The sequence below is a fragment of the Amborella trichopoda genome, chromosome 11 (assembly GCF_054954075.1).
Source record: "Amborella trichopoda isolate Santa Cruz 75 chromosome 11, AtrichopodaSantaCruz75HAP2 v2.0, whole genome shotgun sequence".
Lineage (NCBI taxonomy): Eukaryota > Viridiplantae > Streptophyta > Magnoliopsida > Amborellales > Amborellaceae > Amborella > Amborella trichopoda.
The window spans coordinates 46702408-46729870 of NC_142346.1; the positions used below are offsets into that span (position 1 = coordinate 46702408).

The following is a 27463-nucleotide window of genomic DNA, read 5'->3' on the forward strand; positions in this document are numbered from 1 at the left end:
TGTACAAGATAAGGAAGTAGACAACTTTCTTGTCCTTTGTTTTGGATGATCTTTTATTAATGGATGCCCTTTCTATAAGACCTAGGTTTATAAAAGCAAAGCAAAGCTTCACCTCGAATTTTTATCCGCAAAATATTTTGGACATGGAAAATATCCACAATGGTTCTAAAATCAAATTCTAACACTTACTATAAAATTTGAAGCTTAAAAAATGGTGTAGATATTGCAGATCGGTGGATATTTATTTTAACAGCAAAATGAATAATCTAGATATGTGTTACAACGCACCATTTTTAGAGTTTGAAAACTTAATTTTTTAAACTAATGGTCAAAGTTGAATCTGAGATAATCAATTTGAAGGTTTTCCTTCGTGATAATTGTAATTCTAAATGAGTTTTGAGGTGAGGCTTTTTAGTATTGGAAAACCCTCCAATCATTCTTCACAGACCTCAAGATGTATAGATACAAAGAAAAAAAAGAATTTTAAATCTTATAAATAGTACATCTTGTAATTATCTGAACCATCTATTACAAGATGATAAAGTATAAAGATCTGCTCGATCTATACCTTTTTTGAAATGAGTAATGATCCTATAGGATCCTCTCCCACCTATGTGTGTAGGACCCCAAATGATCACATTAAATTTGACACGGATTTTTAAAAATATTATCACATAAGTGTGAGACTTGATTTTTTTAGAGATCCGTAACAAATTTCATGGTGATTATTTTGGGTCCTACACACATAGTTGGAAGAGGGTCTTATAAGATCATTTCTCTTTTGAAATTTTAAATTTCATAACTAATAATAAAATTTAAAAAATGCACTTTATTTCTACAATATAAGAAAAGCATCTTATACAAACCTTACTCTTAAAAGCATTACTCTCACTAAATGGATTATGAAAAATTTGTAGGAATTGGTGGAACATTGCCTTCAACTTTCAAAAAAAGCGGCCACGCTAGTTCAACTTTGATGTAAACGTGCCTTATCCACACTGTGGTAGGTGTTACATAATGTTCTATAATGGTATAACGGCCCCACCTTCTTCGTTTGATAAAAAAAATACATTGAAGAAATTCAAGCATTCCGTTCCACTTGATAAAAAAAAAATATTGAAGAAGTTCAAGCATTCCGTTCCACTTATGCCTAGTTAATATAACAAAAAAAAAAGAAAAAGGAAAAAGTTTTGAGAAAGTACATGATGAGACCATTTACCTTTTCTACAAATTGGTCATAATTAATCTTGATCGTTGGAAGTGAAATTAGGTGGCTACAATTATTTCATTGACGAAACTCAAAGTTTAAAAGAAAATTTATCGAACTTTAAGGCACATCCAATCTATCAGATTTCATATCCGATGGTTGTAAGTAATTGTAACCTCCCCATTCCAAAGGTAAATGGTCTCATTTTATACAATCCCAGAAGTTTTATATGGGTGAGGTCCTAAACAATCAAATTAATACGCACTTCAAAGGTTCATTGGAGGAAGTTGTTTTGATTTTGAAAACCCCCAATTCAATCATCTCAACCACAAGATGTATGGGCATGATAAAAAATAGATTTCAAGTATTGGAAATAGTGCATCTTGTAATGTATTATCTAAACAGTTAATTTTCAAGATTTTAAAGTGTTCATAGATTTATTTGATCTATACTATTTTTTAATATTTAAATTTTATAATTAGCAATGAAAATAAATTTTCAAGCCATCATAAAGATTTCTGATACTGAAATAACATATTTCTACACTATTTGAAGGTGTGTCGTACTTTGATTGTTTAGGGCCTCAGCCTTATAGAAACCACACCCATAAGAAAATGGGTGGGGAAAAAGAAAGAAAGAAAAGTGTCTAAGACATTTAAGGAAAAAAAAAAAAGTATACAATGAGACCCTTTATCTTTTATACAAAGTAGTCACAATTAATTTTGACCATTGGATGTGAAAATGGGTGACTACATTTATTCCATTCATCAAACTCAAAATTCAAAAGAAAATTTATCAAGTGACACATTTAAGGTATCAAATTTCACATAGAATAGATATAATAAATTATGACCTCTTTGTACAAAAAGGTAAATAGTCTCATTGTAAACAATCCCTTTACATGAATATGCTAGTGTTTATTGCCAACATGGTATTTGTTCCCACTAGATAAAATAACCTAGTTTAGGTTCCAAATTTTGGGAATATAATGTCCTCAATCAGGAAAAAAATTTCATGAGCACTTTTTCGTAGTCTAGGATTGAACATAGACCATCAAATTTTTACAAAAGTAATATCTAAATGTTGAGAAATTGAGAAACTCAAAGTCCAAAATTTATCTCTTGAAAATACTCATCTGGTAATAATTCTCAAATAGATCTCATGTCTAAAAGATCCTACTAAGTAGTTTTTTTTTTCTTTGGGTAATTCAGTGGGGAAGACAAACCGCTACTCGTTTTTTAAGTACATTGGGAATTAGATTTTTTTAATAGGATAGTGTTAGTGTTAGGAATGAAAACCACAATGAGGTAACTGAAAGGACCTTATGATAAAGCACGGTGTATATATTTAAAAAATAAAATAAAATTATTCCTACACCGGCAAGATCATTTACAACCTCAATTACAATTAAACCACTCTTAAAAAAAACAAAATAAAATCGATTCTCAATTGCTACATCTTCAAATACAATTCTTTTATTCAACAAACAAAACTAGACTTTTAGTGCTTTATGGAAAAAGAATATCAAAATGTATATAAATATTTTAAAAGGTAAAATTGTCAGTGATTAACTCAATCGGGCTGAGTAGACCCCACACCAAGTCTCCTCCTTCCGATGATGCTTAGGATCTGTGATCGGCATGTTGATTTCTTTACTATGGCATAAATCCACTCAATGGCTTAATCGTTATCGCGATCTGTGATCGGTATGTTGATTACCCTATTATAGCAAAAATCCACTCAATGACATAATCTTGATCAAGCCTCTTAACTTGATTTTAAAGAGATGAGAGATGGATCCCAAGAGAAAGGCAGAGATCTACTAGCAAGGGGCACCCCTTTGCCACCCACAAAAAAAACACGACCTAGGCTTAGGTGTGCCATCCAAAGAGAATTCCCCAAAGAGAAAAAGACACACAATACAACTTGGAGAGGGAGAGATAAAATTGGGGCGTGCCCCAAGAGACACCCAAAGAGAATTTGCTAAAGAGAAAAAGGTATATAATACAACTTGGAGAGAGAGGTAAAATTGGGACATGCCCCAAGAGATAAATTTGGGGCGTGTCCCAAGAGATAAAATTGGGGCGTACCTCCCTTTGGTAATCTTTCCAGAGATAGCTAAATTTTGGGGTAGAGGGAGAGAGAATAGATACATAATTTGTTGAAGAGGGAGACCTCATTTTATAGATTTTCTATACCATAGATTTTGCCACAATTCGTTTTGCTCCAGCGCGAATAAACCACACGCCCTTACTAAATTGATGCTCATATCCTAATGCAAATTATTACTTTAGTATTGGCTTTACTCTTTTTTCTCATGAAAAATTGGAAAATTAGAAGAAAGGACATAAAAAAAATTCTAACAAAGAATACTCACTTTGTGGAATAAATTAAATAAGACAAGATGCTGACTTAATAACAAATGGTAGGTAAGGTTCACATGGTACCACTATTCCATAGATTGGTGCGGAATTGAAAGGGAAAGGGGGAAGAAATTATTTGAGAGGGAGAGAGAGGGAAATGCTATTGGCCACAAATTTTCCCTTTATGTGTTTCTTTCTCTTTTTCATCCTGCAAATGCTTGGAACTTGAAATGGTCTCTAGGATTTTTCATCCTGCAATTGCTTGGAAGTTGGAAAGGTCTCTAGGAGTAAAATCAAGTTTGATATTCTTTATTGGACACTATTTTTATGAGTACAAGAAGAAATGAGTCCCCTCTTAAAAATCTATTTTACAAATGGATTTTTTACTTATTTTTTAAGTATATATAATCTCTAATATGAATATCATGAATATGAAAAAAAAATTTAAATTAAAGTTTAAAATAATAGTTTTATGAAGAAAACATTTAAACCTGTTTTTAAATGGACCTCCCATTTGTATCCATAGTAAATGGATGCTTTATACCTTGGGGGATGTAAATGTAGAAATATGTTCCCCAACTCATGAAACAATTTTCCTTTTTTTTTAGGAGCTTAATATCATTAATAGCTTAATCTTAATTAATTTTTGGGAGCTTAATATCATTAATAGTTTCCAATTTTCCTACTTTTTTAGGACAATCTATTTAGATCGCACCTTTTAAGATTGGACAATCTATATTCACTGTGGAGCAATTATTGTTCTCCAGTGATAATTCATTGAGATTGATCTAGGGGTTGAAGAGATTGCATGCCCTAAAATCAATCCTATATAGGGTTTTACCAGAGGGAGGAAGTTGATAGTATACTCCTATGAGATTGTAATATCTGTTGTCTAAACTTGTAAAAGATAAGTCTACCTAACATTTGAGAAAATAGAAGTCTGCTGCCCTATGACGTAGGCAAGTTGAAAATCATGTAAATCTATATTTTTCTCATTTTCTGCATAAATTTTATTTTTCCTTCAATTTTTAACCAAAAATTGTTTTTTATCATCTAGATCATTTAGTATAGCTATTAATTATTAAAAAAGGAAAAGGTCAGAGAAGGGTCGTGGCTCAAACCTCTCCAGATATCGATGGACTAACACTAAATTGACTCTCCCGCTCTTCCAGTCTCCACAATTATATATCTAAAAAAAAGGGAAAGTTTATATAGAGCAAATGCTCTTAACAATCAAATAAGAGCCTACTTCAAAAATTTCACTAAAAGAAGTTGTTTTAATGATAAAAAATCTTTAAATTGGTCATCTCGACATCATGATGCATGGAAATGAGAAAAAAATGGATTTTTTAGTTTTAGAAATAGTGTATTTTGTAATGTATTTTTTTATAATCATTTTTCAAGATTTTTAAGTTTTCATAGATCTGTCGATCTACACTATTTTTAATACTTTGAACTTTATAAATAAAGAAGAAAATATATTTTAATGGCTATCACAAACATTTTCATTATTGAAACCACATTTCTCAATATTATTTGAAAGTAGGCTCTAATTTGATTGTCTAAAGCATGGACTCTATACAAACCGTACCCCTAAAAAGAAGATAACAAGCCTTGTAAGACATAATGTGAACCATTCATATTTGACATATGCACCATATTTTCAATTCTTGATAAAATAGAATTTTAATGCCATCATTAATGTTTCTATGCCATACTGCATTTTTCACTTGAGCTGTGGCTTTACTATTTAGAAAAAGTGTTATTTGAGTAAGCAGACTCACTAGCCCGCACAATCACAACGTAGATCTTTAAGATTAATATACACAACTAAGGATTCTTGTCCAATAGATTGGAAAATATTCTGATAAAAATATTTTTAAATTTTATTTTATTATATTTTATATTCATTATCATAAATCATGCACCACTATAAATTTGGATCCAAAATCGACACAAATAATGTAAATTATGCACCACTGCAAATTTGGATCCAAGATCGATACAAATAATGTGTGTTAAAGGGAGCCCAATGTGTGTTAAAGGGAGCCCATGAAAATATTACGAATCAGGCGACTCATAAAAAACCGGGTCTAACTTTTTATGTTAACGCCTGGGCTTTTGCACCTGTAGAAAAACAAAATATTCTTTTTCAAGGACCCTATAAACATAGACGCCACCTCATTTGTCTTTAGTTGTATTGTTTGTATCCGCGAATCCAAAGAGAAGAAAATTCCAAATCAACCAAAGGAATCAAATAGACCAAATAAATGCACCAAAAATGTGATTAAGCGTAAAAAATCTAAAAAACCTGAACTTACCTTAATTTATAATTACAAAACACAAAAAAAATTGATAAGCCAGGAAATGAGGTTTAAAGAAACATCCTTTATGCTATTTGGAACTGAAAAATTATCCCAAGTATTTTGTATTTTTCTTTGTCCCACTTTTTTAGAGAATGTATTGATATCTAATTTTAGTACTTTTCTATAGGTCGGATTATGCACTAACTTTTGAGTGCTATGTAGAAATTTCAAAAATAATAATTATAAATAAATAAAAGGTTTTGTTAGGCTACACCACTCGGTGGTATATACTCTTAAAGTCCTCAACATTTTTCGACACGTAGATAACCTTATCTGTAGTAACTTTTTGTCTAGGGGTATTTCAAGTAATTTGTCAAAAGTAAAGTAGCAATTCCTAATAAAAACAAAATCATTTATTAACAATAGTGGACAATGATATCACCAACATGATGTGTGGCATCACCCATTGTCACGACCCCACCCCTAATCCCTACCGTACTTGCTGGAGGGCAACAGAGTGTGTGACCGCGACCAGAGGTAGCGAATGCTACCCTGGTGTGAGTGCGCTAACGCTTTTAGAATGACGGAATCAAAGCAAACAATGGAAAAAAATAAAAACCCGTGCACAAAGGTACAAAGAACTAGACAAATTAAAACCAATTTATAAATATAGGCTCCAATTTTATTACAATCATGTCCAAGGTACTACAACAAAATACAAGACTTCAAACAAAACAACTATATGGTCACCGCCATCAGACACCTACTATCTGGATAAGCCCTTTATTGACAAGCTCAAATATTCAGCTGCCAGCCACGAATTACCCACCTCTAGTCACGGTCCCGCACTCTGTTGCTCTCCGGCAAGTACGGTAGGGGTTAGGGGGTGGAGTCATGACACCCATGTATTAATTGTTTTGCAATTGTTAATAGAATGTAACTATTTTTTTATATAAATACCCATTATACCCTTCTAAATGACAAAAAATGCTTCTACTTGAAAAGTTTTCTAGTACAATTCAAGTGTATTTAAGTGTAAACAAATGTTGAGGACTTTTAAAGGGTATATACCACCAAGTGGTATAGCTTAGCAAAACCCATAAATAAAAATACCCTTAGAATTTATACACATGTTTGGTTATTGTATTTTTATTTAACCATCTCTTGTAATTTTTATGATCAATGTTGTTTTTTATGGGACAAAATGTTAGACGGTCAAGAAACAATATACTCTCAAGATTAGTGTAGTAGAGATGATAATGTTGAGATGGATGAGTGACTAGACAATATTAGATATAATTCAAAATGAATATATTCGAGATAGCTTAAAAATGGCTTTAATAAATAATAAAATAATACGAATCAGGCGACTCATAGAAAATCGGGTCCAACTTTTGGTCTTAAAGCCTGGGGTTTTGCACCTCTAGAAAAACACAATATCCTTTTTCGTGGACTCTATAAACATAGAGGCCACCTCATTTGTCTTTAGTTGTATTGTTTGTATCCGCGAAACCAAATAGAAGAAAATTCCAAATCAACCAAAGGAATTAAAGAGACCAAATAAATGCACCAAACATGTGATTAAGCATAAAAAATCTAAAAGGCCTGAACCTACCTAAATTTATAATTACAAAACACAAAAAAAATTGATAAGCCAGGAAATGAGGTTTAAAGAAACATCCTTTATGCTATTTGGAACTGAAAAATTATCCCAAGTATTTTGTATTTTTCTTTGTCCCACTTTTTTAGAGAACGTATTGATATTTAATTTTAGTACTTTTCTATACATCGGATTATGCACTAACTTTTGAGTGTTATATGTAGAAATTTCAAAAATGATAATTATAAATAAATAAAAGGTTTTGTTAGGCTACACCACTCGGTGGTGTATACTCTTAAAGTCCTCAACATTTTTTGACACTTAGATAACCTTATCTGTAGTAACTTTTTGTCTAGGGGAGTAATTAATCAAAAGTAAAGTAGCAATTTCTAATAAAAACAAAATCATTATTAACAATAATGGACAATGATATCACCAACATGATGTGCGGCATCACCCATTGTTATGACCCCACCCCTGACCCCTACCGTACTAGCTGGAGGGCAACAGAGTATGTGACCACGAATGCCACCCTGGTGTGAGTGCGCTAACGCTTTTACAATGATGGAATCAAAGCAAACAACGGAAGAAAATAAAAACCCGTGCACAAAGGTACAAAGAACTGGACAAATTAAAACCAATTTATAAATATAGGCTCCAAATTTTATTACAATCATGTCCAATGTACTACAGGCCCAACAATAAAATACAATACTTCAAGCAAAACAACTATATGGTCACCGCCATTAGACACCTACTATCTAGATAAGCCTTTTATTGACAAGCTCAAATCTCAGCCGCCAGCCACGAATTACCTACCTCTAGTCACAGTCTCGCACTTTGTTGCTCTCCGGCAAGTACGGTAGGGGTCTGGGGGTGGGGTCATGACACCCATGTATTAATTGTTTTTTAACTGCTAATAGAATGTAACTATTTTCTTATATAAATACCCATTATACCCTTCTAAATGACAAAAAATGCTTCTATTTGAAAAGTTTTCTATTACAATTCAAGAGTATTTAAGTGTAAACAAATGTTGAGGACTTTTAAACGGAATCTACCACCAAGTGGTATAGCCTAGCAAAACCCATAAATAAAAATATAGCCAATGTAATTAAAATACCCTTAGAATTTATACACATGTTTGGTTATTGTATTTTTATTTAATCATCTCTTGTAATTTTTATGATCAATGTTGCTTTTTATGGGACAGAATGTTAGGCAGTCAAGAAACAATATACTCACAGGATTAGTGTAGTGGAGACGATAATGCTGAGATGGATGAGTGACGAGACAATAATGGATATAATTCGAAATGAATATATTCGGGATAACTTAGGTGTGGCTCCAATAGATGATAAGATACATAAAATAAACATAGACAGGCTGGGCATGTGCAACACAGATCGAGTACAACATCTATTAGGATGTACGATTTAGTTAAAGTGGAAAGCTTAAAACGAGCAAGGGGTAGGCCCAAAAGAATACAGTTGAAAGTAGTAGGAAAATATATGGGGATTTGTAACTTCGATGAGGGTATGACCCCTAATAGAATATAATGGCATACCAGGATTCAAATAGCCGAACCCAAATACTTAGGAAAAGGTTGTGACAATGGTGATGATGATCTCTTATATTTTTAATAGACGTATGACAGTGGAAAGTATTGATACACAATTTTCAGTTAAATTGAAAATAAAATTGAAGTCGCTTCTAAAAGATGGGGCATAAGATATAAAATGTTGGAGATATTTTTTAAAAGGTGTGATTTGTATAGCGCCCTGGATCTAAACAATCAAATTAGAACCTTCCTTCAAATAGTATCGAGAAATATGGTTTCAATTCTGGACGTTTTTGTAATAGCCTTAAAATACATTTTCATCTTTAATTATAGAACTTAAAGATTAAAAAATAGTGTAGATCGAACAAAAAATCTTGAAAATTGACAATAAAAAAATGCGTTACAAGATCCACTATTTCCAAAACTTGGAAATCCATTTTTTTCTCATGTCCATCCATCTTGATGTTGAGATGATCAATTTGATGATATTTGGGCATCAAAACAACATCCTTTAGTGAAATTTTTGAGATAGGCTCTAATTTGATTGTTTAGAGCCTCGACTTATATAAACTTTTACCTTTTTAAAAATTTTGAAGTTGCAAGAGCTAAAGAGTGTGGTTTACCTAAGGTTGCAACCTTAAACAATCAAATTAAGGCGTATCTCCAAATTTTATCATAAATATAATTTTGTCGTTAATTTTTTTTAGGATGGTTGGAGAATCTATTTTCATCTCTAATTATAAAATTTAAAACTTCAAAAATAATTGAAATCAAGTAGATCTATAAACATATAAAAATATTGAAAATGGACCGTCCAAATATTGCGTTGCTAGATGCACTAGTTTTGGGACTCGAAATCCTTTTTTTCTTTTTATATTCATATATATATGAGATGACCAATTAGATGGTTTTTCAATCTCAAAACAACCTTTTATATAAGGGTGCAGTTTGTATAGAGCCTAGGCTCTAAACAATCAAATTAGAGCCTACTTTCAAATAGTTTCGAGAATTGTGGTTTCAATACTGAAAATATTTGTAATAGCCTTAAATTTTATTTTCATTTATAAATTTTAAAGCTTAAAAAACAGTGTAGATAGATAGATATATGAAAACTTGAAAATTGACGGTCAATAAATACGTAGCAAAATACACTGTTTTCAAAACTTGAAATCCATTTTTTTCTCATGTCCATACATCTTAATGTCGAGATGATCAATTTGAGGATATTTGGGCATCAAAACAAACATCTTCTAGTAAAAATTTTGAGATAGGTTCAAATTTGATTATTTAGATCCTCATCACTATATAAACGTTTTCCTTTATATAAACTTTTTCCTTTAATACTTTTTCGTGAAAATATAGGAATAATGACGAAAGAAAAGAAAAAAAAGAAAAGAAAGATACCAGTCCAATTTTTTTTAAAAGTTGGACGGCGGAGCCTAATTTTTTGCTGCATTGTTATATAGATCCGGACAGACCTGGGATTCCACAAGGTGTATTCTCTCTCTTCTCGTTCTCATTATCTTCATGATTATTTCTATTCTTACTCGTTGTCATCCGATCGTAGTATCAACTCTCTCTCTCTAATGATCGTATATGCCTCTCTCTCTCTCTCTCTCTCTCTAAATCACAAACTCTCCAGTGTTCATAATTGTACCTCACCCTATCTACGTTTCTATTCGTTGCTCTGCCAGGCGCGCATTTCTAACGTGCCGAAGAATCTCTCTCTCTCTACCTTGCCGAAGACTCTCTCTCCATATCTCCGACGGAATTTCAGGTTCCGTTCAAACTTTTTGGCGTCAAATTCAGATCTCAGCTCTCTCTCTCTCTCTCTCCTTAAGTTCCCGCTTCTAATTCGTCGAAGATCCATCCCTCTCTCCTCTCTCCTCTCTCCTCTCTCTCTTCCCTGTCAATCCAGCGCTTATAATTAATCGAAAATCCTCTCTATCTCTCTCCAGGTCTCTGTGAACTTGGACACGAAAGTCAGGTCTCTCTCTCTCTCCCTCGAATTTCAGGTTTTATTGATCTCTTCGGCTTGAAAACAAGGTCTCTCTCTCTCTCTCTCCTTTCCTCTCCCTCTCTCTCTCTTCGCTATCAATCGGGTTCATCTTACTTGTAGAAAAGTCTCTCTCTCTCTCTCTCTCTCATTTCAGAGCTCTCTTGAACTTCTTCGACACGAGCTTCATGTCTCGTTCAATCTCTTCGGCGTGAAAGTCAGGTCTCTCTCTCTACTAAATTCAAGTCATTCTCTCACGTCAACCTGAATTTCAGGTCTCTCTCGCTCTCTTGTTTCTTCCCCATGTAGTTGGATTTCTTTGGTCTCCTGTTTCTCTTATCGATTGCATTTAGTTTGGTTTCTCTGCTCTCTCTCGTTTGTTCCATTTTCATTACACTTATGTAGTTGTGTACTCTGCTCGGCCATTTACTTGCTCTCTCTCTCTCTCCCTATCAGATTTATTTCGTTATTTTTTCCCTTATCTGCTCTGTCCTACGTGCTTTCTCTATCTTGGTTCTTCCTTTTCGATCACGATTTCTTCTTTCTGATACAGATTTTAGTCGCATTTGCTTCCAATTTTATTTCATCTATTATTCTCTGCTATCCTGAGGAAACATTTGCTTAAAATTTGTAGCTTTCAATTTGTTCTCTTTAGAAATGCTTAAAATTTGCCTTCTCTTGGAAATTCGAGACAATCTATTGAATGACTTGAAGTTGATCATTTGAATCATAATTTTGATTTTGGAATTATTGTGGATTAGAGATGCTATTTAGTCATTTATCTTCTCAAAAAGTGAGGAATAATCCTCGTGTAGATACTGTAATTTGTTTGTCACAAAATGTTTTTTTTTCTTCAAAATTTTATACTTTTTCCCTGAAAATTTAAGATAAATCTTATGAAGTGATTGCCAGTTCTTTTATTTTGAGACACAAATTTGAATTGTTTTCATTTACTTTGTGTAATTGTCGTTCTTAATATAATTATGAAAATACAGTCCATGTATTTATTTCTTAACATTGGCTGTTTTTTTGAAAAAGTTATTATTCAAAAATCTAATCATTTACAATTTCAAGGAGATGCCATCTAAATATTGTGAGTTTTTAGTAAATTTTGTTCAGTGATCGGCTTCTTGCTGATTTGAGGCATTGGGCTTTTAAACTTATGTTTTTCATGTTGTTTTATATTTAGTTGCTTTCCAAATGGGGAGCCTTCTGCTGGAATGCTGGTTTTATTAATTTATTGGAGTATTATTGAATGCTGTAATTTATTGATTTATTACAACTCTTTTTTGTTCAACTTGGAAATTTTGTGGGATTTTTGGTCCGGGATACTCAGAAATCTGAAAATTCTCATTCATCCTTTGGTTTTTAATTTATAATTTTTGAATTTCTTTAAGTTGTTTATATCTCAAACAATATTAGAATATGTAATCATTTGAAATACTGCAACATGTCCTTCATGAACTTTTTCAAGGTAGGTTGTTCAAGTATTCACGTCATGCTTGTTTAATTTTTAATATTCGAATATAGTAATCATTTGAAATATTGCAACATGTCCTTCATAAACTTTTTCAAGGTGGGTTGTTCAAATGTTCACGTCATGCTTGTTTTAATTTTTAAATCCGAATTTTTCTTTTTAATAGTTTTTGATGAAATTTTTTTGATAATTTGATTGAAAATTAAAGATGGAAGCTCACCTGCCAACCTTTATAGCCACTTTTGGTTCTAACGAGAATTTACTCAAATCAATAATGTTCAACTCCGATTCCAAACCGTATATAAGTCCCTATTTATAGATGAAACCTTAACTTAAACCCCAAGAAACCCGAATTCTAATTTTTATGGTTGATTTTAGTGGTCTATAGCATGCTTTACTGGTTTTGCTCAGTGAATTTGGCTGAAAAATGCCTCTAAGGGTTTGAAATCAGCTGCATGCATCATTTTTCCATGAGAATCCTTGCTTAGTTTGTTGGAATGCTCATTATCTCATTCTTGGATTTTCTAAATACCTGCTTTAATGCTTTAACCTGACGCACTTTTCTTCTGCTCCTTTTTAATATGTTCTGATTACTTGTATTTTGAGTTTGTCACCTTATTTTACTCATTATCTTTCAATATATAGGGAATAATCAAAACTATATCTAAAACAATTTCTTTGAAAACTTTATTGTGCTGCGACTTGTTCTTTATATGGTTGTTTAAAATTAATACAACTCAATCTCTGTATAGAAATTATGAAAATGTTTGGATACTGTAATTTATGTTGTCTTATGTTATTTTCATGTTGAAACATACCATAGATTGACTCCCCAAGATGCTGACATATGGTTTCATTGAAGAGAAGAATGATTCCGCTAAGGATTTCACTACAGAGGTATGAGCTTAGTGTGTTCTACTGTGCTTTTCCTAATTTAGGGAATTCTCATCTCTGTTACTTTAGTCAGAGAGTCTTACCTCGTTGATGATTGATCATGAATTTAAGTTTGGGTTTGAATTTATTGACTAATGTCCTGCATGTACTCCTTATATCTACTTGTTCTTCATGGTTATATATGTACTGAATCTTTAATCTCGGTTCATGATGAACTCTTTTATTTAACTCTGGATATGTGGTTGCTTTCACACCTTTTATTAGACGCACGAGTTGATTGATATATCAAATAATGTTCTTCTATATGGGAACGCTCTTATATATAGAAATATGACTTCATATAGCTTCTCATCACATAATGGGTTATTTATTTTTATTGCCCCTCAGATGTTTACCTAGCCGATGACTTTTTGTATAACGAAGCACTGAAAATATACCTTCTGATTATCTATGGTTAACTATTCTCTAATCATCTACCTTGAACTATATAAATTCTAATTGCTGGCTGGCTCTTTTCCAGGTCTTTGTTGATCCAGGGCAACCAGCACCTTTGACTTGGCATCGCAAAATAAACACTAACCGGGATGCCCTTTCAGAATTCACTCTTACTATGCTTGAAAAGCTGAAGATGGTAATTTTGAAGAGCAATAAGATACTGCTTTCTAAATTTGTTGTACACTTGTTACTTAAATTTTTGTTCAACCATTTCCATGAAATTTTATTTTTTTGAATAATTGACATGTGAACAAAATTCTCATATGCTCTTCTATGATACTCATTTTTTTTGTTTTTAATTTATCCTAAATGTTTTGAACTTCTTTATTTTATAGGATAATGAATGCTAAATGTAACATGACAAAAGTTTGTTTTTTGAGTATAAATTATCAAAAGTATTATTATAGGGCACTCTTCCCCCTAAAATAAGAATGGCTGTTGCTGATGGTAAAATATATTTAAAAGTTATATTGTATGAATTTACAAAATGGGATTCTCTTGGAAAGGGATATTAAATACTCATTATTTGAGAGAATATTTACTTATTGTTGTGCACTCGTGATGAACTTCATTTTTTAATACGACATCTTGAATGTGGGCTATGCAATTTTTATAGCCTAGGTTTTTGAGAATTTAATATCATGTATCTATTGTTCTGATTCACCATGAATATCAATATATTTAGTTATATATTAGAAGAGTTTATTCTTGATGACAAAAAAAATATGTATTTGGATGTGACTTGATAAATGCGATCATGCATAGTAAAACAATGGTTTGGAGATGAATTACTGCAGAATGTGGCAAGATTGAAACTGACTAGCCTAGTAGTAGCATGAGAGTTATCATGGGAGGAAAATCTTTTTGTCCCTGTTTATTTTATCAGGAAACATTTTGAGCGTCTATATGGATATTGGTCTATGTATAATTTTAAGTATGTCAATATGTTCAATGACCAGTTTGTGGACACTTGCTTGTTGATTTGGATCTCCGGATTTTATTTCTGAAACCTGGTTTAGTAATTCATGAACACACTTTTATATCACTAAGCCTAGTCTTACCTTTTTTTCTTTAAAAAGATTCTTCTGTTTGGGTGAGTATGTTTTCTATTGGTATGTGGCAGATAGAGCAACACACACCTAAGATTTTCTGTATCTATAGTTGCATCTTAAGCAGACACAAGTGATTATTATTGTTTCAGCAAATATATTGTTACTATACATAGTAATCCAAGACACCACTTCTATCTAAAATGAGTCATTTTTAGTTTAATTGGGTTCATGTTTTAGTCTTCTTTCGTTTTTCACTACTTATGTCTAACTAAACTAACTTTATTTCTTAATGAATGACAGGCTAGTTTAGGTATTCGAATGTGGCGCCATATCAACGAAGAACATTCTAAAGGACGGGTAATTATTTCCTTATTCGTGATGTCATAATCAAACCTGTTTAAGGTATCCAATGCAATAACTTTATTTCAATTATAGCTACTTCCATTAATTTTTAATTTCTTCATTATCAATGTTTCCTTTTGCAGACAGCTGTTATTGATCCGTTTAATCCACAGATAAAGCATACATCTTGTCATGGCATCCCTCTTGGTGGGATTGGGTTAGTATTGATAGCTGATTGTAGTTGCTTGTATTTGAACTTTGACCTCTTTCTATTTTGTGACTATATATAGATGTATGACATGCAGACCTTTGGATTCTTTTATTTAAATTTGTTTTAGCATTTTTTTTTGTACATAGTGAATGTGCTATGGTATTTCACTTAACACAAGTATGTTAGACCTGGACTTGGATGGAAATCTACAGCCTCATAGTAAAGTAGATACTCTGATGAGCATGGTTTGCATTTAAATGTAGTAAGATTTGGGGGCTTCACTGAAATGCTATGTTTGTTGATTTTCTTATGCACTCTTGATAATAGAATATTATTGCATAGTTTTTAATAAGAGTAAACCTTTCAACAGCTGGATAACTATAATGAATAGTAATATAGGTGGAATATCAGCCGTCAGATCTTCATCATGTGGTTCAGAATGCATATTACTATATGAATTTTAATATTTTTTTTAGAAATCGGATCACAATAAAATTTTAGATGTGTGTACTAAACAATAGAGCGCACAATTAAAAAATATATGAAAAATATTTCCCAAAATAAGATGATCGAAATACCCCTGAAAAATGACGGGGGCAATTTGGTCATTTTAAATTATTGAAAATGTTTTTTTTATATTTTTATATGGTGCGCAAGAGTGTTAGGTATATACACCCAAAATTTTATCTTAATCAGATTTATGAAAATAATTAAAATTAAAATATCGATATGTATTTTGAACCACTCGATAAAGATTTGACGGCTGGGATTCCACCTATATTACTATTCATTGTAGCTGCCCAGCTATTATTAGCTTTCTCCTTTTAATAAAGATTAGGACATATGAGAATTGATTCCGAGCTAGTGGAATAAATATATTATGAGGGTGCATGAAATATGAAAGCGGATATATATATATATATATATATATATATATATATTTATATATATATATATATATGGGTGCAGTTGGCATACGGATGCATCCGTAGGTGTAGAGGTAAGGTGCACCTTCAAATTTTATCATGGTATATAATTTTGATGTAAAATGTTCTTAGGATTATCTCAAAATCTATTTTTATATCTAATTATAAAATTTTAAATTTAAAAAATGGTTAAAATCAAGTAGATCTATAAACATATGAAAATCTTGAAAATGGATGGTGTAGATAATATGTTGTAAAATGCTCTATTTTTGGGACTTAAAATCTTTTTATCTTTCATAGTCATACATCTCGATGTCGAGATGAGCAATCAAACGGTTTTTCAACATTAAAACTACCTTTCCGATGGATTTTTGAGGGGTATCCGTCGTTCTACATTATAAGGTTGCATCCTTATATAAACTTTTTCCATATATATATATATATTGGTGTCTCTCCAAATGTTTTTGAGTAATGTAGCTATTGCCTCACTATGGAATTTTTATGCTTCTGCCCTCAAGAAATTTTTTGTTTTAAAAATTGCTAACAAAATTGGAGCATGTGTATGGTATTCTGCAATAGGCATGGTGGATAGTCTAAGGGAGAGAAATTATGCTCTGTGAATGAAGTATGTTTTGTTCAATTGCATGAAGTGAAAAACTATTAAATTGTAGAAAAGGCGCTCATTCCAATGTAAGATAAGATGATAAAACTGCACATACATCATTTAACCTTAAATAGGGGTATTAGATGTTTGTAGGCAGTACCCATTTTAAGCCATACTTTGATCATTGGTGATATCTGCAACTTGGAAGATATGGGGAGCTTGTAATACTTCTGACCTAATGAAAGCAACCAAGTTTTTGGCAACACAAATTTATCGAGATGATGGTGGCATATATCGTACTAAGTTGAGGTAATACTGAAGAAGCCTAAATGGGTGATTCTTTGAACAATTAGAATCTCAATATCCTTAGAGGGGATGTTAACTTCTCAAAACTTTTAGACAATGGAGTTGGCCTTGGCCACCATCTGTATCATCAACTAGGGAGGATAGTGGTTTTTAATTATTTTAGATATGTGAGCCACCATATGATCTTAACTCATGAAAAGCAGTAGGTTTTGGGTGAGGGACATGTGATGTGTCTTTTAAGAAAATTATTGGTTCTCTAGAAATTTATAGATGTGTCCAGCTTCAGTAAACCTCAAATTATTGGGCATTAGAGACATGATTGGATAATATTGAGAGTGGACTTAAGAGGTAATGTTGTAAATTGAATTCAGGTTTACGATGGATCGATTTACCTCTTTTAGCCTTGCTTCTCATCTCAGTTAGCGAATGTTTGGAAATTGAGCTATACACGATAAATTCAGGATGAAGAATGTATACTTTAATCTTATATCATGGGAAGGAGAGGTAATATTTACTGTAAAAGATGATTCTTGTGTTCCGTAACTGAACTAAATAATTTGTTAACAGGGAAAGGAGCAAGGGGACTTTATCGTAAGGGATAACTGACATATTGAATGAATTGTGTTAAATTCACCTACAGAATGAAATAAATTTATGTAATCATGATCTTTTTGTTTCTTATACTGCATGGCAAACATAAGGTCAATCACATGTTGGCTATGATTCTCTCATGTTACCCCTTATCTTTTAATAAAGAGAAAATCAATTATCAACCTAACCTTTTCATAACTAACTACAGTGCAGGAAGCATCGGGAGAAGTTACAAAGGCGAGTTTCAACGCTGGCAACTGTTCCCTGGAATTTGTGAAGATGAAGCTGTCTTGGCAAACCAATTTTCTGTAACTATGACACTTTAATTTTATTTTTTCTGAAGTATGCAGCCACTAAAAGTATTTCTGAATTGCACAAAATTTAGGCCCTCTTCGTTTATGGAGAATTACTTCATGTCTGATGAGAAAATAAATATGAATAGACATATTATAAGGTGTATTCCCCTGGTGATACCAGATAGATACCCATAACACTCGCATAGCTCTGAAGAGGCCCAAAATCTAATAATCATGACTTTGGCATGCAAACATGCTATGAACACTTCAAGTGTTGCACTTCCGCAATGTCCATGACACACTGATTCATTGCCACAATATAAGGTCATACAAAAATCTGCAATGGAACCCAACAGTGATAAAAAACCCATTATCAATTTGGAAAAACTGGTGGCATCAGCTTGACTCGCCCAATTGCCTTGTTTAATGGATTAAAAACTTGAACATTTCCCAGTCTTTGGTTATACATACATGCACATATACATATGTATAACCATATGCATATACATTCATATATATATATATATATATATATATATATATATATATTTATATTAATATATATATAAACACACACACACACACACGCATACATATGCATATTGTGTTGTTTTGATGCATAAAAGGCATTTTATGTGGTAAAGAGTGTGGTTTGGCTTAGTCACAGGCTGGTTTGGAATCCTAGAGTTCAATTTTTTGTACAGTGGTACCCAGGATGGTAAGTAGTCTGCCTTCTATGTGGCTCTCTACATGGTCTACTTGCTTGTCTACTAGTATTAAGAATACAATGAGTTGGCGCGACCAATGATAAACATGATAAAACAAGCATGACGATGAAGAACTTCCAACTACTAGCACATGGGAGCCATATTCTAGCATCCCATGTTGAATTCTGAGTTGAGTGCAATGAGGAAATTCTTGCTGCCAACGCATGGGAGTGACATGGCAGTATTTCATGTTGAAGCCCAAATTAAGTTCAAAATACAAATCTGGTGACCATAGTTCTGATCTCTGCTTGGAAGCTGGAAGCTTCCCTATATGAGTGTGTATGCATAAACCCATTTACTTTCATGTCCCTGATTAACTCCCCCCCAAAAGAAAAAAAGCTGAGCCTGTTTTGGAGATACCATCTGAATTAATTTAAACAAGCCATGTGGAGGAGGAGACCAAGCAACTGATCTTGTCTTTCAAGCTGATCCCTGTCTTAAAGGAATCCCCAGTTTATGTAGGCATCTGCACCAGTAACATGTTTTGGCTCTGGGGAAGCACAGTACTCTTCCATCAATCAATACTGGCATTGCGTTTTACTAAGGATTTCAAATAATAGAATATTTGGCCAGCCTAAATTTTTGCATATTTCCATAGCATGTTAAGAAGATTAATGACGCGATTGAAAGCTTTTCTATACTTGGAATAACTTAAGAGAAAAATCATGAACATGATTTGATTACTTGTGTTAGGCTTGGATGTGAGTTGTCTCCATTTAAATACTTTTCATGTGACGTGTCAAGAATATTCTGATGACAGAGTCCCCATAGACTTGTTTTATGGCTATCCTTGCCTCAAATATTGGCAACCAAATCGAATTCGCCTCCTTACCTAACCCATTAACAAAAAGAAAAATTAAAATCCTCATAGTAAATGGACCTTATTATTGTTTCATTTACCACACAAACACCTGTAAATCTATTTTAATTTACATTTCCCCCCTTTTAAGGATTACTTGTGTCAATCATTAAGTCATTTTTCACGCACTTGATATATACAAGATTTTAAACCTCCTTACTACGCTTATGGGTTACCAGGAATCTGGCTTGGGTCAAGACGGTAGAGGCTGGGATTTCATAGCACAATATCTCAAGTTCCATTCCTATGTAACCTTGTCAAAAAAGAAAAACATGGGCTACAGAAAAGGGTGCCTGAATCAAAACCTAACTGATGGTGCAAATAATTTTTTACAATTAGATTTTTTAAGTTTCAAAATTTATTTATTTTTTCATATTCATGATCCCCATGGTTGAGATCATCGATGCCTGGAAATTTGGATCCCAAAGGCATCTCTAAGATGGACTCATCAGAACTGGATCATTTTTTGAATTTTGTTTGCATGATGATTCTTTTAATAAGCAAATCATGTGAGCTCTGTCTCCCTAATGATGTATCTTCTTCAAATATCCAGTATGACATTTTTTTCAGTGTCCATTTTTCATTGAGGTTTTCCCCATTAGTTTTCACTATCTGTGCTTGAGAAGTTATTTTCTTCATCATCATGGTTTATGAAACTCTCACGCAAGCAAGGGTTACCAATTTATATATTTGATGTCTTCTATTTTCATTTATACAGGTTTTCATTTCACGTCCAAATGGGAAAAGTTTTTCTACTGTATTACACCCTGGTCGCCCAGATGTGCTCAAGTAAGTATCCCTCTTGATTATTTCATTGCTAAATTCATGAATTTCCATTCTTGTTTAGAAGAAGTTTATGTAAATTTTTAATGTGAACTTTTTTTTTTTTTTACTACGTTATGTGAACTAGAGATTCTAATGTTGTTTTTCCAGTATTACTTTTTCTTCTATTAGTTGATTGAGTTGCTGGTGTTTGGTTTTACAGAGATCATACTATTTCAGGCATTGGATCTTGGGATTGGAACCTTAATGGGGAACATTCTACTTACCATGCTTTATATCCAAGGGCTTGGACAGTGTATGAAGGTAACAATATATTAGGAATATCTCCACAAACATATATGAATTTTAATCACCAAAAACATGTATGAATTTTAATCACCAAATGAACTTTGCTTTCTTTGTACATGTGATTTTACGTATTCTAGCTGACTTCTATTCCATTGCAGATGAACCTGATCCAGATCTTAAAATAGTATGCAGACAGATTTCACCAATTATTCCAAATAATTATCGGGAGAGTAGTTTACCTGTAACCGTATTCACATTCACGGTATGCAAGGGCACTTCAAGACATCTGGTGGCATCTTTCACTTCTCTTCATTATCATATCCTATTGTGAACTTATTTATTGATTCTGTCCAGCTAATAAATTCTGGGAAGGATGCTGCCGATGTCAGCTTACTTTTCACATTTGCTGTAAGTTAACAACTAGGATGTATATAATATAATATTGCTCATTTGTTCTTATATTTTCCTGGAGGTTTCATTAATTTTTACCAAGAAGAAGTTAATTTTATAAAACAATTATCTCTTAACTTACTGTCTTTTTCTTTATAATAGCAGATTTTTGCTGAAGTAGCTATGTAAATCACCTTTATCAAGTCAAGTGACTCAAAATCATCAGTCTTTGTATTGATCGTGCAATACTCAACTTCCTTGATAATTTCTTAGACAGTCCCCCTTATTTATTATCAACATGTATTCCTACTAGACTAACTATTTATTCAGGCTTAATTCTCTTTCGAAATACCTTGTAGAATTCTGTTGGGGGACAATCAGAGTTCTCTGGCAATCATCTCAATTCCCAACTGAGGTAACAATATATCTTACTTGAAATTAATATCTCACCAAATTTGTTGTTTTGTAGTGAGTAATTAATTTAAGTCTTTTCTATTATCCATACCTATTTGCGTCATATAATGCCTTCTTCACTGCGTGGAATGACAGGATGATGGATGGTGTGCGTGGAGTGACTCTATGCCACAAGCTAGTTTTCCTCTCTCATTACAATCTTTTTGAGTTTCATTTGCTCAATATAGATTAATTTGTTCACTTATTTGTCTATCTTTTGTCTCTTTATTCATGTTTTAGTGCATGGGCAATGCAGGGTGGTAAATGGGCAACCAGAAGTAACATTTGCTATAGCAGCCCAAGAGACCAATGATGTTCATGTCTCTGAATGCCCCAGCTTTGTGATCTCTGGAAATTCTCAAGGATTCTCAGCAAGAGACATGTGGCATGAAGTTAAAGAGGTTAGACATGTCACCATGTTTTCTTGGTGTTCATGTTGTGGAGATTTGATACTGCATCGTTGACCTATGTATTTCTGAGTGACTTTGTTCAATACATGTTAGAAACCTATTCTAGTTGACAACTTGTTTTGATAAATGCAGTCTATTGCATAATCTTCCTTTCTTTCAATCATTTCGTTCCTTACATGTTCAACATACTTCATGCATAGCTAACGTGAAATCAAACCAAAGTCGGGAATTTGTCACCTACTCATGATTCCTCACACATCCAACAAGAAGTTAATTCAAAATTTGAAAATACTCTTAACTCATGTTATATTCTGTTCTTTCTCAAGGATTTGACTTTTTAAGCTTTTTGTCTTAATAGCATGGATCATTTGATCGGCTTATTTCCAGTGCCACAACCATACCTTCGGAACCAGAATCATCCATTGGAGCTGCTGTGGTAGCCTCAGTTACTGTTCCACCTCACACAGTTCGAAATGTTACATTTTCTCTAGCATGGGCATGTTCTAAAGTCAAATTTCCTAGTGGAAAAATTTATCACAGGTAAGTAGTTGATTTCAGAATTAGCAGCAGTAATTGCAATCTTATCATATTGATTCCTGGTAATATACTTACAGGCGGTACACCACATTTTATGGCACTCAAGGGGATGCTGCGGCCAAACTTGTACACGATGCTATTCTAGGTAACAAATCTATAGACATGAGAATCCATAGATTTCTTTTTTTTAACAAACTTTTATCTTACAGGTCTTTACTTGTAGTATGTTTACCAATCTTATTATTGCTTTTCTATTAAGCCTATGAAGTCCATGTTAAAGAAAAGAATTGAAATTGATTACCAATTAGCACAAAGACTTATTCCATTTCTATTCAAGACAAACATATTTGAACATTTTACATTTTATGACACCTGACTATAGTATTGAAAGAGGAATATCCCATCTTCAAGAGGCCTGTAAGTTTAGATATTTTGTATCTCTAAATTTCTCAAGTTAGAAACAAAAAGAAATGCTTCTAATGATATGGACTTTCATCGATATATGTTATGCCCCTTACATTTTGTTCTTTGTTTCTATATGTTCTAGAGCATGGCAGTTGGGAGTCCCAAATTGAAGCATGGCAAAAGCCAATTATACAAGATAAAACCCTTCCAGAATGGTGAGTTTTATGTCCTTTCTAAATGTATTACAAAAACTCAACATTTCCACATGATCTTTTTGTAATATATAAACCATGTGACACTATTTGACTTTCTTTCTTTCAAGGTACCGCATCACCCTTTTCAACGAGTTGTACTATCTTAATGCTGGAGGAACAATTTGGACAGGTACTTCAAATATTTACAAGCCAAACTCCACTATGTGATTGAATTTTATCAATCTAAACATCTAGGCTCTGTTTTGCAGATGGGTTACCTCCTATCGAGAGTCAAGTTTGTGTAGAAGATAGAAAGTTCTCCCTAGACAAATCAAATTTTGAGAACACCACTTCCTTAGGTCGTGAAAATGATACTGCAATTGGGATCCTCGACCGAATGACATCCATACTAGAAGAAATGCAAAATCCAAGCACAGCTAATTCAGCCTTTGGACCCACATTACTCCTAAAGGATGAGGAAAACATTGGGCAGTTCCTCTATTATGAGGGCATCGAATATCACATGTGGAATACTTATGACGTCCATTTCTATGCATCATTTGCATTAATCATGCTCTTCCCAAAGCTTGAGCTAAGCATCCAAAGAGACTTTGCTGCTGCGGTGATGATGCATGATCCAGAGAGAATGAAAACCCTACAAGATGGTAAGTGGGTCCCACGAAAGGTTCTTGGTGCAGTCCCCCATGACCTAGGGCTAAACGACCCCTGGTTTGAAGTGAACGCTTATAACATTCATGATGTGAATAGATGGAAGGATTTGAATCCAAAATTTGTTCTCCAAGTTTACAGAGACATGGTATTCACCGGAGATAAATCATTTGCTCATTCAGTGTGGCCTTCTGTCTATATGGCGATGGCTTATATGGACCAATTCGACAAGGATAGAGATGGGATGATTGAGAATGAAGGCTTTCCTGATCAAACTTATGATGTGTGGTCAGTGACTGGTGTTAGTGCATACACTGGGGGGCTTTGGGTGGCGGCCTTGCAAGCGGCTTCTGCAATGGCCCATGAGGTTGGTGACAATGCTTCTGCAGATTATTTTTGGCATAAGTTTGAGAATGCAAAACGTGTTTATGGGACATTATGGAATGGTTCTTACTTCAATTATGACAATAGTGATGGCGCATATAGTTCGTCCATTCAAGCCGATCAATTAGCAGGGCAATGGTATGTTCCTTAGTTTTCCTATTCCTAATCCCATCTGTATATTTCTTTATGAATTTCACAATAAAAATGATGATGACTACGATGACAACAACAATATAATTGTCATTGTCCTTGTTGTTGTCGTTGCTAATGCATATCTATAGGGAATGGACTAGTAGGTCCACCTATATCGTTAGTCAACCCATGTATTTTATTTTGGGATAGATTGTCGACCTATATATCTTCTTTTCTATGTAGTTACTCGACCTATATATTTTCTTTTTGGATCAGTAGTCCACCTATATATGTTAGGATACTACATACAAAGAGCATTGTATGTGGCTCATGGCTACTTGATTTGCTTTTCAGGTATGCAAGGGCATGTGGGCTTGTACCAATTGTTGATGATGAGAAAGCACAAAGTGCACTGGAAAAAGTGTATCAGTTCAATGTGTTGAAGTTGGGTGATGGTAAGAGAGGAGCTGTCAATGGAATGCTACCAAATGGAACTGTTGATATGAGCACCATGCAATCTAGAGAGATATGGACGGGAGTGACATATGCTGTGGCGGCTGCTATGATTCAAGAAGGCATGGAAGATTCTGCATTTAAGACAGCAGAAGGAATCTATGAAGCCTCTTGGTCTCCAGAGGGGCTTGGGTGAGTTCTTACTTCTAGTTTTCTTTTGAAAATAATCTTTTCTATATTTAGAGATAATCTGAATAAAACAGAAGGGTCGCATTATTAATAGATTGCTTTCTATTTTGCAATTAATTTCATAGGATCCTTCCACAAATCTGAAGAACAATAATAGGCTGGTTCTTATTAACAGAGTATGAAACTAATATACAAATAGGACAAAGGGCATTCAAATAGTTGTTGGCATGGATTTATTTTAGGACCTGGATTCTGTGGCCAAGCCCGCATATGTAGAAATTCGGGCCTATTAATAAATCTAGTTTTTAGATAGATTTTAAGACTTAATATTTAAGAACATTTAATCTCTAACATGCAGATCATGAATCATGAAAAAATAAATAAATTTTAAAAGCTAAAAATAATAATTCTAGTAAGAAAACATTTGAACCGTTAGTCTCCATTGTTTTTAGATAGAACACCTACTTGCATCTATGTTTTAGATGGATGCTTTACTATTTCTGGACCGCATATGTAGAAATGCGGTCCAGCCCGCATGAAGCAATTTCCCTTTACTTTATGGGTGATGTCATATGCTCCTTTAGTTTCCTTTGTCAATTACTATATTGTGTTATGTTTTTTTTACACTGACAAATGACATGCATAACCCTTATTTACCTACATATTGCTCTGAGGGGTAGAGATTCAAGTGTTCAACACACTTGCACAATGTAGATAAAGTCCACCATATTATGAGGGGAATTATCATTCTCTTCATAGCTGAATTCTGGACATGAAGTTCATGAATAGCTACAAGGTTCTTCTCTTAAATTCGTTTTTCATAGGAGAGCCAAAACATTCATTCAATCAAGAAAAAGGGAACCAAAATGAAGAAAAACATGAAGACATTAACTAATATAGTGCATTCAAAATTAAATAGCTCGGATTTGTTTCTCTATAGGTACTCTTTCCAGACTCCTGAAGCTTGGAACACAAATGGTGAATTCCGATCGTTATCTTACATGCGCCCTCTCGCCATCTGGGCAATTCAATGGGCCCTCTCTCCTCCCGTTTTGAACAACAAAACTCAAAAGCCTAGAAAAACAACGGATAGCTCTCTCAAACATCATGTGGGTTTCTCAAAGGTTGCGGAGTTACTTAGATTACCAAAAGAGGAAAGTGCTCCCGGCTTATTGAAATATCTCTACGATTGCACTTGCAGAAGATTTAGGCACTGATCCAACAAGAAGTTTCATGGTTTATGAATATTTGCCAAAAGATCAAGGAAACGGCTGTCATCATATCTATATTCTATAATTGGTTAGAGTCCTATAGAGCACAGTCTGATATGAAAAGGGGTAGCCATGAATGGCTTGTATACATATTTATTTATGATTTGCAAATGCAAATGACTCTGCTTCGATGCATGAATGGCCTGTAAGGGTTTCCCGAAATGGAAATATTGATTTTGTAGTACTTTATATAATTATTTACTACTGGGAAAATCTGGTTTAATGCATGATATATTTGTTGTTTCATTGGTTTCCTAAGATGTGTGAACCGATTTAAGTTTGATGAGTTTTGCTACCTCTAGTTTCGGCCAAAATTGAATGGAAAATTTATACATTTCTAAGGAAAAAGACAATTCTTTTGTGGGCAAAATGCAGAATCGAGGAATTCAGTATGCCAAGGTTGAGCTAACAACATGAAAAGTGAGTAAAACTAATGAAAGTGAAACCATTGTGCATGCATGCACAGGAATGTCACATCGGCAGTATATATAATTAACAGTCAGAAGGCTGTATGTTCCCGCATGTAAAAAACCCTACCTACAATATCGTTGGGACCACAAACTGAATGCAACCTCCTCTACCTAGGGACCAGCCTAAAAAAGAGAAATAAAAAAATAAATGAATCGCATGTTCCATATGTCCCCAGATTGAACCGAGAATTTTTAAGTAGTCAGATCTAAGTATTTAGAATCGTTTTTTATACTCAACAGTGATTCTAAAATAGATTCCAAAATTTTTGGTCGAATAAGTGTACAATATGCTCTTGGGGAGCATGCTATAGGCACTTACAATTGAAAGGTTCAATCTATATTAGCAACAGTACATATAGGCAACATTGACATTGATGATACTTTTGAGCACATTGAACATAACCTCTCAAACTAAATACAACTTTTAAGAATACCATGCCATGAAGCACAAACGTGTAAGAGAAAGTTGTCCTATAGAGTCCTATGAACATTTTCCTTGTGACCTTACCACTGTGTAAATGGCTCAAAAGATGGCAATAAATTGCAAAGAGGACACGACGAAAAAAATACTAAAATAAGGGG

The 27463-nt window shown here is 33.4% G+C and overlaps 1 protein-coding gene across 13 annotated transcripts; it reads left to right on the top strand.

Moving 5' to 3' along the window:
* The first annotated feature begins 10490 nt into the window (after positions 1 to 10490).
* LOC18427714 (Beta-glucosidase, GBA2 type family protein) lies at positions 10491 to 26655 on the top strand. 13 transcript variants are annotated; one of them, XM_088851089.1, is made up of 22 exons: positions 10528 to 10814; positions 10996 to 11083; positions 11191 to 11308; positions 13334 to 13407; positions 13925 to 14035; positions 15252 to 15308; positions 15437 to 15510; positions 18140 to 18239; positions 20572 to 20642; positions 20839 to 20939; positions 21083 to 21186; positions 21279 to 21332; positions 21674 to 21729; positions 21864 to 21902; positions 22024 to 22168; positions 22536 to 22717; positions 22792 to 22859; positions 23262 to 23334; positions 23442 to 23503; positions 23583 to 24504; positions 24853 to 25143; positions 26081 to 26655. In XM_088851089.1, the coding sequence occupies exons 4-22, from the start codon at positions 13348 to 13350 to the stop codon at positions 26355 to 26357; spliced, it is 2847 nt and encodes a 948-aa protein (XP_088707215.1). In that variant the 5' UTR covers positions 10528 to 10814; positions 10996 to 11083; positions 11191 to 11308; positions 13334 to 13347; the 3' UTR covers positions 26358 to 26655. The 13 variants fall into 13 exon arrangements, with proteins under 13 accessions (XP_088707220.1, XP_006836825.1, XP_020519084.1 ...); XM_088851095.1 differs by having other exon boundaries at positions 10560 to 10814; positions 11191 to 11255; XM_088851093.1 differs by having other exon boundaries at positions 10587 to 10814; positions 10996 to 11024.
* The last annotated feature ends 808 nt before the right edge of the window (positions 26656 to 27463 follow it).